Below are 16801 nucleotides of genomic sequence, written 5' to 3'. Positions count from 1 at the left end.
TACAGCTGGAAGCGCGCCAGAAGGGGATTGGCTTCCCGCTTGTGTCAGGGAGGAACCGGCGCGCCAGGATATCCAAATATGGACTAACCGATATGTTTGGATCCATGACTCAGCATCCGCGTATTGATTGGCAATAAGGCCAACTCTGCGAGGGGACTTTTCTGTGTGCTCTTGTCTACTGGGCTGAATTGGACACCCGAAGCTCGTTGACAGAAGCTGTGATCGTAAATGCGCTGTTGTGGCGTTTCTAATTTTCCTTTTCGACTTTCCTCTGGGCGAAAGGGCCCCGGCGTGTTTACAGTGGTGGTTACTGGCAACTGCGTCATTACGCACGGCTGACATCCTGAGGGCGGGGCCAAGAGGAGACCGCGACCAATCAGAGTCTGGGATCGGATGTCGCACCGGACTGCTGCGCTCTTATGCCCGGATCGCATAAATAGAGTGAAACTGGTCGGCTGCTTGTCATAAGAAGGGGAAACTAAAGAGACGATCAGACAGGTTTTCAAAATTACAGACTCACCAACACACGAGTGGGATGAAAACATCTGAATTAGTCACTGGACTGCGCTTTGATTCCAACTAAAGGTACAAATCGACGACTTGGTATAATAGAGTTCCTCTATTTGGGAGGTTTTGCTGTTTTTTTTTTACAATAGTGCTCTTCAAAATAATAATACATCAGGACTTGCTGGAGATTGAGTTGGGACACCTTCACGAACTCACGTAGCCTATTTGCCTGTCTGATTTTAAAGCGAATATGTCCTCAATAATGGAACAGCCTTTTTATGACGACTCGTTTCTCTCTGCTTATGGCCATCCAGGCGCAGCCCTGTCAGACTACAAGTTACTAAAGCAGAACATGAACTTGAACTTGTCTGATCCTTATCGGAGTTCCAACTTCAAGTCTCACCACCTGCGCGCCGACTCCGAGTTGTATTCGGCGGCCACGGCGGACCCGGGCTCCCTCAAACTCGCCTCTCCGGATTTGGAGCGACTCATCATCCAGAACAGCAACGGGCTCATCACCACCACGCCGACGCCGAGCCAGTACCTGTACAACCGCGGGATCACAGAGGAGCAGGAGGGCTTTGCCGAAGGTTTCGTGAAAGCTCTGGACGACTTGCACAAGATGAACCAGATGGGACCGCCCAACGTGTCCATCGGAACCGGGGGTGTAGCCTGTTCGGCGCCCGGTTCGGTGTACGGGTCACCCATGCAGCCCGAGCCGCTCGAGTACACGAACCTGGGCAGTTGCTCCACGAACCCCGGCTTGTCGTCGGCTGTCAGTTACCCGTCGGCCACCATCAGCTACCTGCCGCACCACCCCTACCACCACCCGCACCCCCAGTCGCATCACCCCCATGGAGGTGCGCACGCGCCCCACTCCTTCCAACACTCGTTGGCCGGCGCTGTGCTGCACGCACCGCGCTTCGGCGGCCTCAAGGAGGAGCCCCAGACCGTCCCGGACATGCCGAGCAGCGACAACAGCTCCCCGCCCATGTCCCCCATCGACCTGGAGAATCAGGAGCGAATCAAGGCGGAGCGCAAGCGGCTCAGGAACCGGCTGGCCGCGTCCAAGTGTCGGCGGCGTAAGCTGGAGCGCATTGCCCGTTTGGAGGACAGAGTGAAGGTTCTGAAAACGGACAACGCGGGGCTGTCCAACACGGCCTCCGTCCTACGGGAGCAGGTGGCCCAACTCAAACAGAAAGTCATGACACATGTGAGCAGCGGCTGTCAGCTCATGTTGTCTCCCAAAGTCAAATCCTACTGAGGAAACCGAACGTAGCACTTTGAAAACACTGGACTGGAACTGCACTGACAGCACGGGTTACTGGATTGTTGTGGCTGAAACTAAAGTACATGGGAATCAGTGAAAACGAACACACTTTGGGCATTTTGGAGCACAACTTGTCCTGTTTACATTGTGAGGAATTCTCTTGTAACTTATTTCTGCTGTCAGGTTGAACCTGACCATTATTTTTTGTACCTGTACAGTATATTTAAGTAAAAGAAATGATACACTTGAGAAATGTGTTGTTTTCTTCGTGGTGTTCTCGGCATTTTGAAATGTGACCTCTTTGGAATTGTTGAGGCATTTCTCGAGAACACTGACAGGCTGTTGTCAGAATCATCTGCTCTGTCAGCACTTGAGTTTCCTGACCTTCAACGCCCCCGATAGGACTGTTTTCCTATTGACGAACTAACACTCCTTATATGGGGAAATGTTCTCACAAACGTCACAACACTTATAGGTTTCCGGGAACTCCCTCCTACAAAGCTGGTCAGAGAGGCCACAGTACCACAAGTATGTCGTTGTGTGAGTGTGAAATGGTTTGTCAATGAGCGATGTGGGAGTTCCCCAGTTCTACTTTCAGGTTCCCCAAACAAGCTGCGAAATCAGGAGAACCGTTTAAGCCAAAGGTTCAGACAAACAAGCACTCTTAGTTGTCAGGAATTTACGAGATGTGGTGCAGATTTTATAACTAGGCCACAGTAAGAGGAAAATATCTTCAAGAGGCTGTATTAAATGTTGATCTTGTATGATCTGGTGGAAAACATAACACGTAGTTGCATTGCAAGTCAACATTTGATCCAATTGAAGCTCAAACATTCAACTTCATCCTGTAAAAGGACAAAAACGGATAGCATGAACCTTGTGGAGTGGTTTACCGAATCTGAGAGGTTCATTTCTCCACTCAAGGCATTACTCCTTCTACTTGTTGATAGGCAATTATTGTGACTGACTTACGATTTTGATTGAAAAAGCTCGTTTTAAGTGATAATCAAATGGTTTACTATTGCTGTCATTTTGTATGCAGCATTTCTAAACTTGATCTGTAACCACAGTAAACTGGCTGTTAGGTGGGATATGTCAGTGATTCCCAACCAGTGTGCATTCAGATAATCAGCGTTACACAGGAAAATGTTATTCAATTTAAATTTATTGAGGCTACTACAAAATAATACTGCTCATCTCTCTATGCCAGCCCAATGATTAATTTCTCCCCCGAAACATCAGAAGGTCTACCGTAACGCGTATCCACCCGTTGCCATTCAAATAACATACTAGCTTTGTGAATTTTGTGAAAATTCTTTATTTCAGTCGATATTATTTTTGAGACGTTTGGTCAGTTTCCGTAAGAGTTTTCCTCATGTAAAATCTCTCTCTCGACTTTAACGTTGGGAAACAGAAGGAATACTTGTCACAAACTAGTAGCACCCCCTACACGGGACATGTGGTATGACACTCAGAACCATGAAAAAAAAACTGCTTCACATTCCTACTGCTTTAATCAACGGCGACATTATCAGGAAACAGCCAGAAAAATGATAAGTATTTTTTTCTGCAAAAACAAGGAAAATAACATTTCAGTGCTTGAGACTTGGAGGTCGTCCCATCAGTTTTATACTGGACGTACAAAGTGTCGAACTGGGAATAGGTTGGACTTTGGACAAGCAGAAAGTCAAAAATGACTGTTCCACAGAAGCACATTTCAACTAAGAGCAAGGGCTACTGTTCAGGGACCGGTAAGATGACCTTCACATTTACTGTTTGGAGAAGAACTCTTTACTCTTCTCAACGTCAGGGATGATGGTGTCGCTGCCTGGCTTCCAGCCTGCAGGACAGACTGTAAGAGGACAAAGTATAGTGTTCACATATCAGTCATTGACACGCAGCAGTAAAAATGCACAAAGTACAAATGTCAACAACCTGCAAGGTCACCAGACAACTCAATAGTGATATGCATATTCACAATTATTAGGGACGTCCAAGACAAACGATAAAATCCTTTAAATCTATCAAGGTTAGATATCAATGCTGCAGACAGAGAACATTTGCACCAAGTAATTTAATCACAACAGTAAAGCTTCAGTAAACATATTGAAAATAATCAACCACTCAGAACCTCCTAAACTTACCTTCACCATATTTGTCAGTGTGCTGGAAAGCCTGGACCAGGCGCAGGGTCTCGTCCACAGAGCGACCCACTGGCAAGTCGTTGATGGTGATCTGCCTCAAAATGCCTTCGTTGTCAATCACAAACAGACCTCTGACAAACACACACACAAGACATGGTTTAACTTATTTTTCCTCCTAAAAGTAGAAAGTCATTGCTGAGTTGCACATAGTCTCAACTCAGGACTGCACTTGAAGGCCAATGATAAAGTAATGATGTCCCAATTAAACGTACAAATAAATGCAGTACAGCCTTTACATTTTTTGGATTGCACGGGCTACCATCGTTGGTGCCCCGAGCCCCCAATATTGCCTTATGTCCCCCCCCCCCCCCACTGTCAAATCTTGTAATTTTTATTACACAGCCATCCAGCACCATGACATAAGGCTGAGGTTGGGGACATGGGAAAAAAAAGATGGCACATGTGGATCCTCCAAAGCATGCAGCCCAATATTGCTGACACTACAACATGGCCTCCTTGCGTCCTATGGCCAAACACCTGTATGAAACGCCATCCTCCTCCTTCAATACACCGTAGTCTCTGGAAATGGTCTTTGTGAGGTCTGCCACCAAGGGGATTTTCATGTTACCCAGACCTCCCTGCTTCCGAGGTGTGTTGATCCTAGAGGGAGGGGAGCAGCATCTACATCAAAACAGCACAAACCTGATGTGCTCTTTTTAAGACAAAACACTTCTGTAAAGCCTGCAAACATAGTGAAAAGGTAACACTGGATCATGATCACTACCAACGCAATGTTTCAAAAGTGCAATTGAGTCATAAACTCTAAATGCCATCACATCTTCCAGAACTTTCGATGGAGAAATTTGTGTTTGATAACAGACTTGTGGCATCACTGGGAACTTATCTGGTGCATGCAGAGAAGCCAAGCGATGGTAGATAACCTGACCCGGCAGGGTGGTGCTATTTCAAGCAAGTGTAACTCAACTCATCCTCCGTTTGAATCAAACAGAAACACTCTAAGAATTAGCTGGACTGAAAAGACACAGGTAACCTAGAAAGTATTGAGTGAAAATTTTTGCTCCACACCCCAATACAGGATTGCAGACAAAAACACAACCAAGGCAACTCCCAAGGGATCGCGCCAAAACTGTAAGACACATTTAAGTGTGTGTCATGGTGACACCAAGTTAGAGAGACAGACACATTTCCTGGAGGATTCCTCACCAGGCCAAGTGGCTGAAGTGAGAGTCGATGGAGCAGCCGAGCACCTCGCAACCAATTTTGCGGAACTCTTCCGCTCGGTCACTGAATGCCACGATCTCGGTGGGGCAGACAAATGTGAAGTCGAGGGGGTAGAAGAAAAACACCACATACTTTCCTGAAGGGCACAGAGGGAAAATATGATGTGGGGGAAAAAAACATAACTATAAAATGTGAATATTACCTTTGTAGTCAGACAGCTGAATGTCCTTAAACTGTCCATCCACAACAGCTGTGGCTTTGAAGGCAGGGGCCGGCTTGCCGATGTTTGCGTTTCCAGAGGACATCGTGAAACCAAATGACTAGAAAAGATCCAGTGAGGATATGGTTAAGATGCAATTACACTTAAAAGTGCTTCTGGACTACCAGGGGCTTTTTTGAAGACCGTTTTTCAACCTTTGGAGGATCAATGTGCTGCTTTTACGCTGAGTGAGCTCAAGCATGGAGTCACATGCAAGTCATGTTCAACCAGCAGGGAACAAAAGCCTATTAGCAAACCTGAGTAACATTAACGAGCCAAAAGGGGGGGGGGGGGGGGGGGGGGGGGGAAAGAAAAAAAAAAAAATCAAGCAGCAGCGTTTGTATGTATACATGCTAATACAGTATCACATAATAAAGAATAATTAGTGTCTGCTAAAATCTGCCATCTTAAACCTATGTTTACCATAAAGTGGTCACTAATTGCAAAAAAGCAACGCATTATAGTACTTTGCTTAATTGAAATATTGTCACTCAATGACAAGTTGTTTTAAAACGACTAATTGTTCCACGTGCTGTGGTAATTGTTTAAATTGGGCTTGATATTTTTTTTTAAATTTCAGATAATGTTTTAACTGGACAAAACACTCAATTATGCTACACAGAGTTAATGGCATCTAAGGTCGGACGAGGAGATCGCATGAGGCATGGTCGGGACAAAGAAAACCCTATTAGGAACCCCACACACTAAAGTAAAGGACGAAGAGCCCGGCACTGCCAGCCGAGCTCCATGTTAGCTTACCTATCGTCGGACAACGACATTTTAGCTTTTAGTGGCTCCAAAACAAGCATCAATTACTTCTACCCGCGCACTGATTGCAGAGTGACAGTTTGAAAAAGTCAAGGTGGGAAAATGTCAAGTTCTTCTTACCTAGCTGGAGGACCGTAACGTTATGGTCGCCTACGTTTGGCTGCACGATTATGAGTGAAATATTCACACCCTCTACTGAGGCTGCGCCGAATAAGTAGGCGGTGCCACAGAGGGGTCGGAAGTGACATTTTACTCTGGCCCGTGGTTGAAATTCACAGCACAAGTACCGAAAGAGTCCCATGTATATTTACCTTCTGTGCAGTATCTGGTTCTAATTATATGAAAGCTGCTGAAACGTTGAAATTGTGTTTATATTTAAAAATGTCAACATTTGTTAGTTTTATTTTGCAACCCTGATATTTTTCTTTCGTTTTTACAAATATATTTAGTACTTGTATTATTATTACCTACTTATTTCCGTTAAATTCGCTGTCTGACTTGTATTCAATTATTTCTGTGTGATGCTCGTGTATGCGACTTGCGATTTGTTAATGAATTTTAAAATAATCACAGCTGTGGGACCCCACACCTCACTGTAAACAGATGTATTTTCACCCAAACACGGGGTCATTTGAAAGCTGTAATGCTGACTGTATCTGATAGCATAGGTTACTCTTTACACAACCATTTACTCGTTATACAACCATTTTCATATGTTGAAGATATCATTTTGCTGAGGCCCTGACAGTGAAGGCGTGGACCGGCTCTGACCGTCGTGCATTGTTGAGCTCTTACTTTGAAGGGAAAGATGTAGCCATTATTGCTAGTTCCGGTTAGCTAAACTAAAGCTTGTTATGTTGACACCGGGCTTTGTCATCTCTGGCTCGAAGGTAAATTAACTTGTTTTCAACAAGTCATCGACTGTACATATCTGTGCGCTGGTTACGATACAGTTTTTATCTTTTCTTCCAATCCATTTTCATGATTTAATTTCTTGTGGCGTTAGCTTGTATGCATATCAAAACAAAAGGTATTGGGGGGTTTTTTTTGGTGGTCGTGGTGGTGATTGTGGTGGTGATGATGTTGGTGGTGGGGATTGTTCATCAATTTTTTATTACATATATTTTCTGCTTTGTCCGAGCTTCTCACAATAAAAATGGATCCAGCGAGCCAAAGTGTGATAAAGACAAAATGTAACGGGGGGGGGGGTATTCTTTCGTTTATGAAAGCAAGATGAAGAATAGTTATAAACGTTTGTCACGGTTGATATGTTTGGTTACTTTTCATGTTTACAAATGATTATTTGACCCCCCCCCCCCAAAAACGTATCCCGATTCGTCAGCTGAAACTTAATTTTAACATTGCTTCTTTATAGGCACATCTTATTCAAAAGATACAATGATATTAATCACTGGTTTCTGAGGTAAGACGTTCTATTTTTCTTTTCTCTGGAATAGTTTCTAAATTCTGCTTAAAACGTTTTACTTGAAATGCTTTCAATGTTCTTAACTATACTCAGAATTAAGAAAGTCCATGTTATGTTCCCGTTTTCTCAGGGTGCTCAAGCTTCCTCCCACATTCCAAAATATTCCATAAATTGAAGACTCGAAGTTGCCCATCGGTGTTCAAGTGAGTGTGGCGACCAGTTTAGGGTGTACCGTGTGCATCTCGTCCAGTTTTCTGGAATTTGCTCAATCTCACCTGGGACCCTAACGAAGACCAGTGATATAGAAAATGGATGAAAGGAAAGTCAAGTTCATTTCTGTAGCCCCTGATTACAAAAGAGCCTCAAAGGATTTCATACTACCACTGTTCACAGCGATTAACATTGTCTGTTTTACTTTGAAAAACTCCCATATCGGGCACGGAAAAACTTAACAAGTCAAGTCAACTTTATTCAAGTCAAGTCAAGTCAACAGTATTTATAGAGCACTTTCAAACAGCCATCGCTGCATACAAAGTGCTGTACATGGAGCAATTTAACATGCACAATAAACAGTAAGACAAATCGGTAATAAAGGCGGTAGAAAGCACCAAACAGTAAAACCAAGAACAAATCTAAGTCATGCTGAGTCGAATGCCAAAGAATACAAGTGAGTTTTGACGAGGGTTTTGAAGATGGGCAGCGAGGAGGCTTGCCGAATGTTTAGTGGGAGGTCATTCCAGAGAGAGGGACCAGCAACAGAAAAGGCTCGATCCCCTCTGAGCCTCAGTTTAGTTCTTGGTACTTCTAATAAAGTCTGGTCCACAGACCTGAGGCGCCGGGCAGGTGTGTAGGGGCGGATGAGCTCAGAGAGGTAAGGTGGCGCGAGATTATTCAGAGATTTGAAAACAAATAAGAGGATCTTGAAAATAACTCTAAAATGAATGGGGAGCCAGTGAAGGGATGCCAGAGTAGGAGTTATGTGCTCCCTCTTACGAGTACCAGTCAAGAGGCGAGCGGCGGCATTCTGGACCAGCTGAAGGCGCTTAATGGAGGACTGGTTGACTCCAAAGTAAAGGGCATTGCAGTAATCGAGCCGGGATGTGACAAAGGCATGAATTACATTATTGTCAAATATGCTCTATGTGCAACATAAAGCACAGATGAAATGTCTTTCCTCTCAACCACAGTGCAACCACAGGAGAGAGAGGAGCTGCTGCGGGTACCCGCTGCCATCAACAGAACAGTTAACATAAAATGACAGACAGTCATGCAATCTTAACCACTTTGTCTGCATACACTTTGTTGTTTGAAGTACAGTTATAGATGAAAGAGGAGAGAATCAAAGTGTCCAGTGGATAAGAGACATCATGCTCAAAATGTGCACAACATTTGGGTGAAATTAGAGGAAGAAATCTCGAGAAGGGATCACAGGATGAACACGCTGCGATGGTGTCGTGTAGGGTATGAAGCTGTTCTATGTAAGTTAAAGCATTATGAAAGTCCATTTGCTGAAATGAAGCACACTAGCAGACCTCTTGGGGACAGTGGTTGTTCCTCAGGACCTGGCGGGGTCAATCGATGCAGAATGTTCCGCCTACAGGGAAGACCTTGTTCCTCGGTTGGAAGCAATTAGAGTAGAGAATAGAAGCTAACATAGAGATGATTATGCTGTTTGTTTTAAATGCCTTAAAATCATTAGCCATAGTGTGACATTTATCGCAATTTATGATATATTGTGTATGCTGTGCTTGGTTTGACAGTCAGCTACCCCTCTGCCCATGAGAAAAGAGATACTGCACGACCACCATACTCACCGCTGATTTAAAGATTTTAGAATCATGGCGACCTCAGAGGAGACGGATCAACAAGGCTCTCCAACCCAAACATCAGCAGTTTTGGTTCCTGATGCATTTCCTTCAGATTTTACACAACAGCAGGGAAGAGCTCTATCCTCTTCGGAGCACCCAACAACAGCAAAGCCATTTTGGGCACCTCTTGAAACGGATGCCCCGGTCACATTAGGTAGGGATTGTCTGAAGAAATAATAAGAAAATGCCGTTCTCTGTGGGGTTTATGTGGGTTCTCTGAATTTTTACCACTAATTATTATTATTGGTGAAGTTTGAATAATTAATTGCCTCAGAATAAGATAACCTTTATTTGTCCCACACTGTGGAAATTTGCAGTCTATAGCAGCAAAACTGGGGGGGGGGGGGGTAAGGAAGAAAAAACATTTATGTTGCATGCATAAAATAGATAAATGTTTCAGAAAAAGAACAGTATACAGTATAAATATAAGTTGCATATAGAAGGAGAAATAATCTGCCTGTGGTCAGCCATAGGGATGGACAAGTGTATAAATTTCCTTGATCCAATGCAATGAAAATGAATCACTTAATTCTGTCAATATTTTTCTACATTATTAGAGATGTCAGGAAATACTAAGATGTCTTTCCACATGAACAGCTTTGCTGATTCATTGAAAGTGTTTTAGCCAAAATATCAACTGAGGTTGAGGCACAACAAAACTTCCGACGTAAAATTCAGTGAAGTGGCCTCAGTGTACTGGTTCTTCTTGAGGAATATGATCATGTCAACATGACAGTCCCATCTTTATTTATATAGCGCTTTCACAACATACCTAGAAGACGCACAACTCCAAATTCGGACTTATGATAGAAAACGTTTGAACTAACACAGAAGCGTTTGCAAGGTGTGTTAAAAGTCTCTCTCTCACTCTCTCTCTTTCTTTCTTTCTTTCTCTTGGCTCTCTCTCTCTCGCCAGTGACAGATGAACCATGATATACGTAGCAGGGGACCATGAGTGTAGTGCTCTCTATTCTGTCTCAGTACTGTGATTGACTGGAAATGTGTGCCACCTCTCTATTTATTTTCTATTCATCCATATGATACTATTCACTAATCAGCCCTTCCCTATTTTGCAGCTTCAAATAACAACAACAACAACGATGAGGTGCACGTTTGCCAGCTTTGTAGCAGCTGGTATGAGACACGTAAAGGGCTGTGCAGTCATGCTCGCTCCCATCTGCAACAGATGGGAATCCCTGACATTGACATCAAGGGCGACCCCATTGACTTTCTATACCAGATCATGAATGACCAAGACCTCAAGTCCATCAGGAAGCAGCAACAGGAGCCTTTACCCACAAACAGTCGGCTCGGGACTCCCACTAAACGTCCCTCAGGGCTGTCCCCTCCACCCACGTCTCCTCCCTGTAAACGGCCAAAGCCCCCTGAGGAGTTCACTTGTATTCTTTGCGGGGAGGTATGTAAAAATCGAAAAGGCCTGGCTAGCCACTCACGGTCTCACCTGCGACAGATTGGGGTTCTTGACCTGCTGGGCAAGGATGAGTCCGCTATCGATACTGTACAAGAATTGGTGAGCAGTGGTGTGTTGGAAGCCGCACGCCCCCTGAAAATGAACAGCATCACCAGCTCCTTCGCAGCACCCTCTTCAGCACCAACCTCTCCTCTGGCCTCCCAGCCTCTGTCCTCTGTCACAGGGCAATGCAGGCCATCTTTACCCTCCACTTCATCAAGCCTTGCAAAGTCTCCTCAGAGCCCAGTGAACCGGGCCCCAAAGGCTAAGAAAGGCTTTCGTCTGGCAGTGGACCCCCTCCTCAGAATGCCCAAGCCTGAGCCTTTGGAGGTTGATGTGTCACTAGTGAGTGGAGCCAGCTCAAGCAGCGCAAGTACTCCCCCACTGAATTTATCTGCCCCTGCAACTCCTTCCAAGGCTCTCAGTGCAGGTAACACTCAAGAGTTGTTTTGCGAATTCATTTTTTGAAACATCATGACTTTCTTCGCATGCCCCACAGATGAACTCGCGCCACCCACGGTCCTTTGTGACTACTGCGGTCAGCTTTTCGAGACTCGCAAAGCGCTGTCGTGCCACGCCCGCGCCCATCTACGCCAGCTTGGCCTCACCTGGTCCATCAAGACGTCGCCGATTGATCTCCTCAATGACATTATGATGCGCGGTGGCGACAGGTTTTTGTCCAACGAGGTGTCATCGTCCGGGAAAATTCAGGGTAGTCCTCAAGGTTCCAAAAGGACATCAGAGTCATCCCACCAGGCGATCTCTAACCTGTGCTCCTCACCTCTGGATTATTCAATGAAAGACAAATCTCCATCTTGCAAGAGTGAGACTTTGACCTGGGGTAAGAAATCAGTGACACATTTTAGTGAGAGTAACAGTAATGAAAGTGTGTTTCGGACGTGTATGCTTGATGTACTTGATGGCCGTTTGAACTTCTTTATCTTGTTTGCTTTTGTTATTTTTTAGGCAAATCCTGTGAACTTTGTGGCTACACGTTTGAAAACCGCAAGGCGCTAGCCAGTCACGCACGGGCTCACCTTCGCCAACTGGGCGTGCTTGAATGGAAATCGGAAGGGGCCACCTCACCGATTGAACACCTAAGGGAGTTGATACGGAAGGACCCGGTTAAGGTGGCCGCTGTCACCCGACGCTATCGTGAGGGAGACCTCAACATCAAGAAGGTGTGCTGTTCGCTGTTCATTTCCTCACAGCCTAGAAATGCACAATATAGATATAGATATGCAGTGAGGATTGAGAGGAACGAAATTTCATCTGTGCTGTATGTCGTACATAGGGCATATTTGACAATAAAGATGACCTTGACCTTGATATAGACAAGTGCATTGGGACGCATGACAAGGCCTTCTACATACAGTGGTGTCAATCTCATTTTTGCTGTTGTCCCATTAGTTATAGTTTCCCACAGACCATAGAAATGTACACAGTATGCAGCTCAATTTATGATAGCATATTTCCCCAGGAATTGATTATGTAAAAGCATCATGGGATATTGTGGCATGCAAAAAAAAAAGTCATGGCTATTGTTTAATTATGTTGAGAAGAGATTGGAAGGACAAAAGCATTCCTGTTTAAAAAAAAAAAAAAAGCTTCCTGTGAAGAAAAATTTTAGTACAATTTTAGTCCTGATTTTCTGCCTAAGAGAGCAAGTAGAAGAAGTAGAATAGATTGAGAATCATCATCTTTTTATTTGTAATGTACATACACACGCATGAAATTTGACCTCTGCATTTCAGACATCGCAGTTGTGGACGCAGCAGACATAGAAGACATACTTTATGATTTTTGGGGGCACATAAACTGACGTGTGAAACTTTGGAGTTTGACACTGCTCTTCTATGTGACATTGTAGTGTCAATGTGGGAATGTGTGTTCATTTGTCCAGAGGATCACATGTGAGAATGTTGGCTCACTATCTGGCCTGGTTCTTCCCCAAGGTGTTTGATGGCCTTGAGGTCAGGGCTATCGTGTTCATGTACACGAAACTCATCCAAGCATGGCTGTGCAAAAGTACAGGGGTGGAATTGTTCAAAATGTGTTTGGAAGAGGAAGAATTAGAATTCAGGCGGGGTGGTTGAGCCCACCCGTTGATAATAACTAGACAGCATGTTTAACTTGAAATCATTTTGAAGAACTGTGTATTAAAATATTGCTTTCATTTTGTCTTTATCCCAGAAAATTGTTTCACTATCCACTCTGTCGGATTCTGAATCGTTGCCCGGCAACAACCTGAAGTTCACAGGACATAAATTGGGCAAAGATGACCAGGGTGTCTCTGCTGGTTCATCCAAACAAACACAAGGGCACATACACTCTGTGGCAGTGTGTGGCAGTACTGGCGTGCGCTCTCCAAGAGGTGAGCAAACAACAGAAAGATAGGCAATGTAGGCCTTCTGTAGGTCTTAAAACCACTTTTGTGTTTCCCAGCGTTGGCGCTTCCAAAACAAATTTCACGAGCAGAAGAAAACCAAGACACCAACTTGCAGCAACCATCGCGAACTGGAAGCATCCCGGCTCTGCTGCCCAAACCTCCATTAACTCCTTTGGTCAAACTGGTCGGAAAAGTTTACTCACTCAAGTGCAGGTCAGTAAGTTGACTACTGGAGAACCGTACTTGTCAGATTGAATTGTTTAAGAACAACCACTGTCTAGATAAAAAATTGTCGTGTTAGAAACTAAGGAAAAATAAGTATAATAAAATACTATAGAACGCATATGGGATGTAATCTGTGAATCTAACAGCGGTTGTTAAGAATGAAGTGGATTGTATGGACTGTTGATGGTTGGTTGATGTCAGCGATGGCAAGTTGAGCTTCATCTGCTTGGATCCTTTACTCCGCTTCCATGTTCAGAGCATTCAGAGAGACGTGCTATTAAAATGGTGTGGGGGGGGGGGGGTGTGGGGAGGAATCACCATTATGATGAATATAATAATGATATTAAGCTTATTTTTTAATATCGCAAAAAGTCAAGGAACTTTTGTCATGTTGGCCGATAATGGCATTGGGTTGACCGGCTGCCAGTCCAGTTTACTCCGCCTTTCGTGAGCTGGAAATATGCTCCAGCTCACCTCTGTCCAGAAATGGGATAAGTGGTAGAAAATGGAAAGTTGTTCACGGTTTTTGTGAATTTCCAAGTGATGTAGTGTGATGCAATTTCTATATCACTTATCCTGTTCAGGATTTGGGAAATTAAATTTATAATGCTTTAGATTTACATGTGACTGAAAGAAGCTTAGTTCTTTAAATCTGCTGCATTGGGATTTAAAATCAAATGTCGATTTTGCTGTGTTGGTACTTAAGGTGATGGCATTTTATTGTTGTAGTTTCATTCTGCCTCCTCAAGATGGCGAAACACTCATTGCAGGCTTGTTGGTCAATGCTCCAAAAGGACAGTTAGACTCCAGTTACATTTTCATTCTCAACACTGTTTAGATCAGCTTTTCTTGTCTATTTTGGCTACTTTACAGGTTCTGTGAAAAAGTATTTCATGGGCCTCTGTCTGTCCAAGAGCAGTGGATTACACACCTGCAAAAACACATCCTGTCGCTAGGCTACCAAGGTCAAGAGTCTCCCCCTGCTGCTCCAGTGGCTCCTCCTGGTCTCATCCATCCTGTGGCTGTATAGTTTGAAGAGTTCTAACTCTGAAACACGCACATGTATGGGTGAATGTATTTATGATGACTTAAATGCAATTTATTTGAGGTTATGCTACTTTCACTCTCTGGCACAATGCTTTTTAAGTGATCTGTATTGTTCCAATTTTGGTGTGTGTGTGTGTGTGTGTGTGTGTGTGTGTGTGTGTGTGTGTGTGTGTGTGTGTGTTTGTTTGTTGTGGCGGGGTGGAAGATTGTGCAACTTCGTCCGGGACCAAACCTCATGTTATGTTTCCCATGCCCACAAACTGCACCTTAAAGTGTATAATTCTTGTGTATACACCTTTACTGTATTTTATACACCATTTTCACTGGGACAAAAGTTACATTGTATGTGTTTTAATGCAATATTGAAGAACACATCATAATGGATTATTGGTGACTTTTGAGAGTCTCGCAGAAACGTGATTTTCTATCCTTGTGATTGTCTACAGGCATGTGGGGGTTTTTTTGCGCAATCTTTTTACCTATTTTTATTTACATAAAATTCTGTCTTGTTTACATGGCGCGATTTAAAGATTTTGTCATATTGTGCACAGAGAGAAAAGTTGTAAGACGTGCCCATTCCCGCAATCCTGTTCTTTAAAATCCATTCAATCATTTTCCAATCCGCTTATCCTCTCGAGGGTCGCGGGAGTGCCGGAACCCAACCCAGCTGTCTTCAGGCAGTAGGCGGGGGACACCCTGAACTGGTTGCCAGTCAATTGACAAACAACCATCCGCGCCTTGGGACAATTTCGACTGTTCCATTAACCTGCCACACATGTTTCTGGAGAGTGGGAGGAAGCTGGAGTACCCGTAGAAAACCCACACAGGCACGGGGAGAACATGCAAACTCCACACAGAAAGGCCGAAGCCGAAATCGAACCCTGCACCTCTGCAATGTGAGGCCGATGCACTAGCCAGTCGACCACTAGGCCGCCCTGTTCTGGAATATACATTTGGTATGTCAGGATTGGTCATTTGTGTGTGTGGGAGGGGGGGGGGCATAGTCACCTCCTGGTCACTCTCTGGCCGCACCACATCTTGGGGAACAGTTTGATACCTGTGACTTTCCTGCTACATTCACATGGATGCAGTTGTCTCAGATCCCTTGATACTCTGCCAAAATTCATTTGTATTAACTATACATTTTAAAGAATAAATGTTCCGTAGATCTGAACACAAACTACAAAGTCTTTCTTTGGTAAAGAATGTTTGATTCTTACAATCATTGTCAATCCAAATCATTACTTTCACACCCTACACTGAAACAAAATGTTGAATTACCTAATTTCAATGTGTGCTTGCACAAAATAAAATCTGGATCTAGATACATTTTTAAGTAGTTGTATACTTAAATGTATCCAGATACATTTTTAAGTAGTTGAGTCTACTTAAATGTATTTGGATCCAGATGATTTTAGTTTTGTACAATACCAATTTGTCTTTGGTATTGATGACAGCGTAACGATACGAGTATTCTGGAGTCGGTCTTGTTTCCGTTCCTTTTGTGTCTGTTTGACCTCCTCTTCCTGTCACCTGTTTTCTTGCTCTCTCTCTGTCCCCGTTCATCGACTCCCGCCCGAACCCTCCACGCATTCTCACACACTGTCACACCCTGTTCCCGCTTTGTATTCTCCCCTCTGTGTCTTTTCAGTTTTGTCCTTCAGTATGTCTTGCGAGTTGCTTCCAAATGTTCTCATTCATCAAGGTCTTTTCATTCTCAAGGTGTTGATTCGATTCCAAATGGACTGTTGCGGTTGTCTTAAAAGACAAGAGAGGCAAAGTGCCTTCTAAGACAACCAGAACAGTCCAGTTGTTATCGAATGAATATTCTTGAGAGTTTCTACTACCTGCGTCTGTAATTGATCTCGGTTTCTTTCATGCATTGCCTCAACTTTTGTTACGGTTTAATCCGGGTCTTGTGCTCTCGTCTTCAGAGATTCAAAATTTGCAATAGCTGGTGTCACATGTACTGCCGCCTAGTCATATTTTGGTTCTTCACTAGTTTAATGGCCCGTTGACTGATGTGATACACGGTTTTATTCCATCCGCAGAGTCAGTGAATGCTAGACTGAATCAAGCAAGTAATCCAAGTGAATTCCAGAAAGAAGGTGCAGTGCTCTAGGAGGGGGTTGATGGCTGAGCTACTCTCACTTGTCAACACTGCAGCCTGGGTAGTTGGCGACTC

The 16801-nt window shown here is 44.0% G+C and overlaps 3 protein-coding genes across 4 annotated transcripts; 2 read left to right on the top strand and 1 right to left on the bottom strand.

Annotated features, from left to right (window-relative positions):
- The first annotated feature begins 258 nt into the window (after positions 1-258).
- Positions 259-2030, top strand: junba (JunB proto-oncogene, AP-1 transcription factor subunit a). Of its 2 annotated transcripts, XM_086120886.1 has the most exons (2): positions 266-585; positions 822-2030. In XM_086120886.1, exon 2 carries the CDS (start codon positions 860-862, stop codon positions 1769-1771), a length of 912 nt encoding a protein of 303 aa, XP_085977012.1. In that variant the 5' UTR covers positions 266-585; positions 822-859; the 3' UTR covers positions 1772-2030. The 2 variants fall into 2 exon arrangements, with proteins under 2 accessions (XP_085977011.1, XP_085977012.1); XM_086120885.1 differs by having other exon boundaries at positions 259-2030.
- A 1041-nt stretch (positions 2031-3071) lies between these two features.
- On the bottom strand, positions 3072-6409 carry prdx2 (peroxiredoxin 2). Its single transcript, XM_086120287.1, has 6 exons — positions 6311-6409; positions 5366-5483; positions 5146-5299; positions 4459-4581; positions 3922-4052; positions 3072-3629 (listed from the first exon to the last, which is right to left on the bottom strand). The coding sequence occupies exons 2-6, from the start codon at positions 5466-5468 to the stop codon at positions 3547-3549; spliced, it is 594 nt and encodes a 197-aa protein (XP_085976413.1). The 5' UTR covers positions 5469-5483; positions 6311-6409; the 3' UTR covers positions 3072-3546.
- Positions 6410-7003: 594 nt separating this feature from the next.
- Positions 7004-15796, top strand: LOC147200488 (protein Wiz-like). Its single transcript, XM_086120617.1, has 10 exons — positions 7004-7080; positions 7566-7613; positions 7747-7819; positions 9377-9638; positions 10561-11385; positions 11455-11796; positions 11922-12136; positions 13149-13329; positions 13401-13557; positions 14443-15796. The coding sequence occupies exons 4-10, from the start codon at positions 9455-9457 to the stop codon at positions 14597-14599; spliced, it is 2061 nt and encodes a 686-aa protein (XP_085976743.1). The 5' UTR covers positions 7004-7080; positions 7566-7613; positions 7747-7819; positions 9377-9454; the 3' UTR covers positions 14600-15796.
- The last annotated feature ends 1005 nt before the right edge of the window (positions 15797-16801 follow it).

Source organism: Hippocampus guttulatus, chromosome 9, assembly GCF_054856545.1.
Source record: "Hippocampus guttulatus isolate MCC_2025c chromosome 9, RoL_Hgut_1.0, whole genome shotgun sequence".
NCBI lineage: Eukaryota > Metazoa > Chordata > Actinopteri > Syngnathiformes > Syngnathidae > Hippocampus > Hippocampus guttulatus.
Note: the sequence above shows the minus strand (reverse complement) of the source record. Positions and strands in the feature narration are given on the sequence as shown.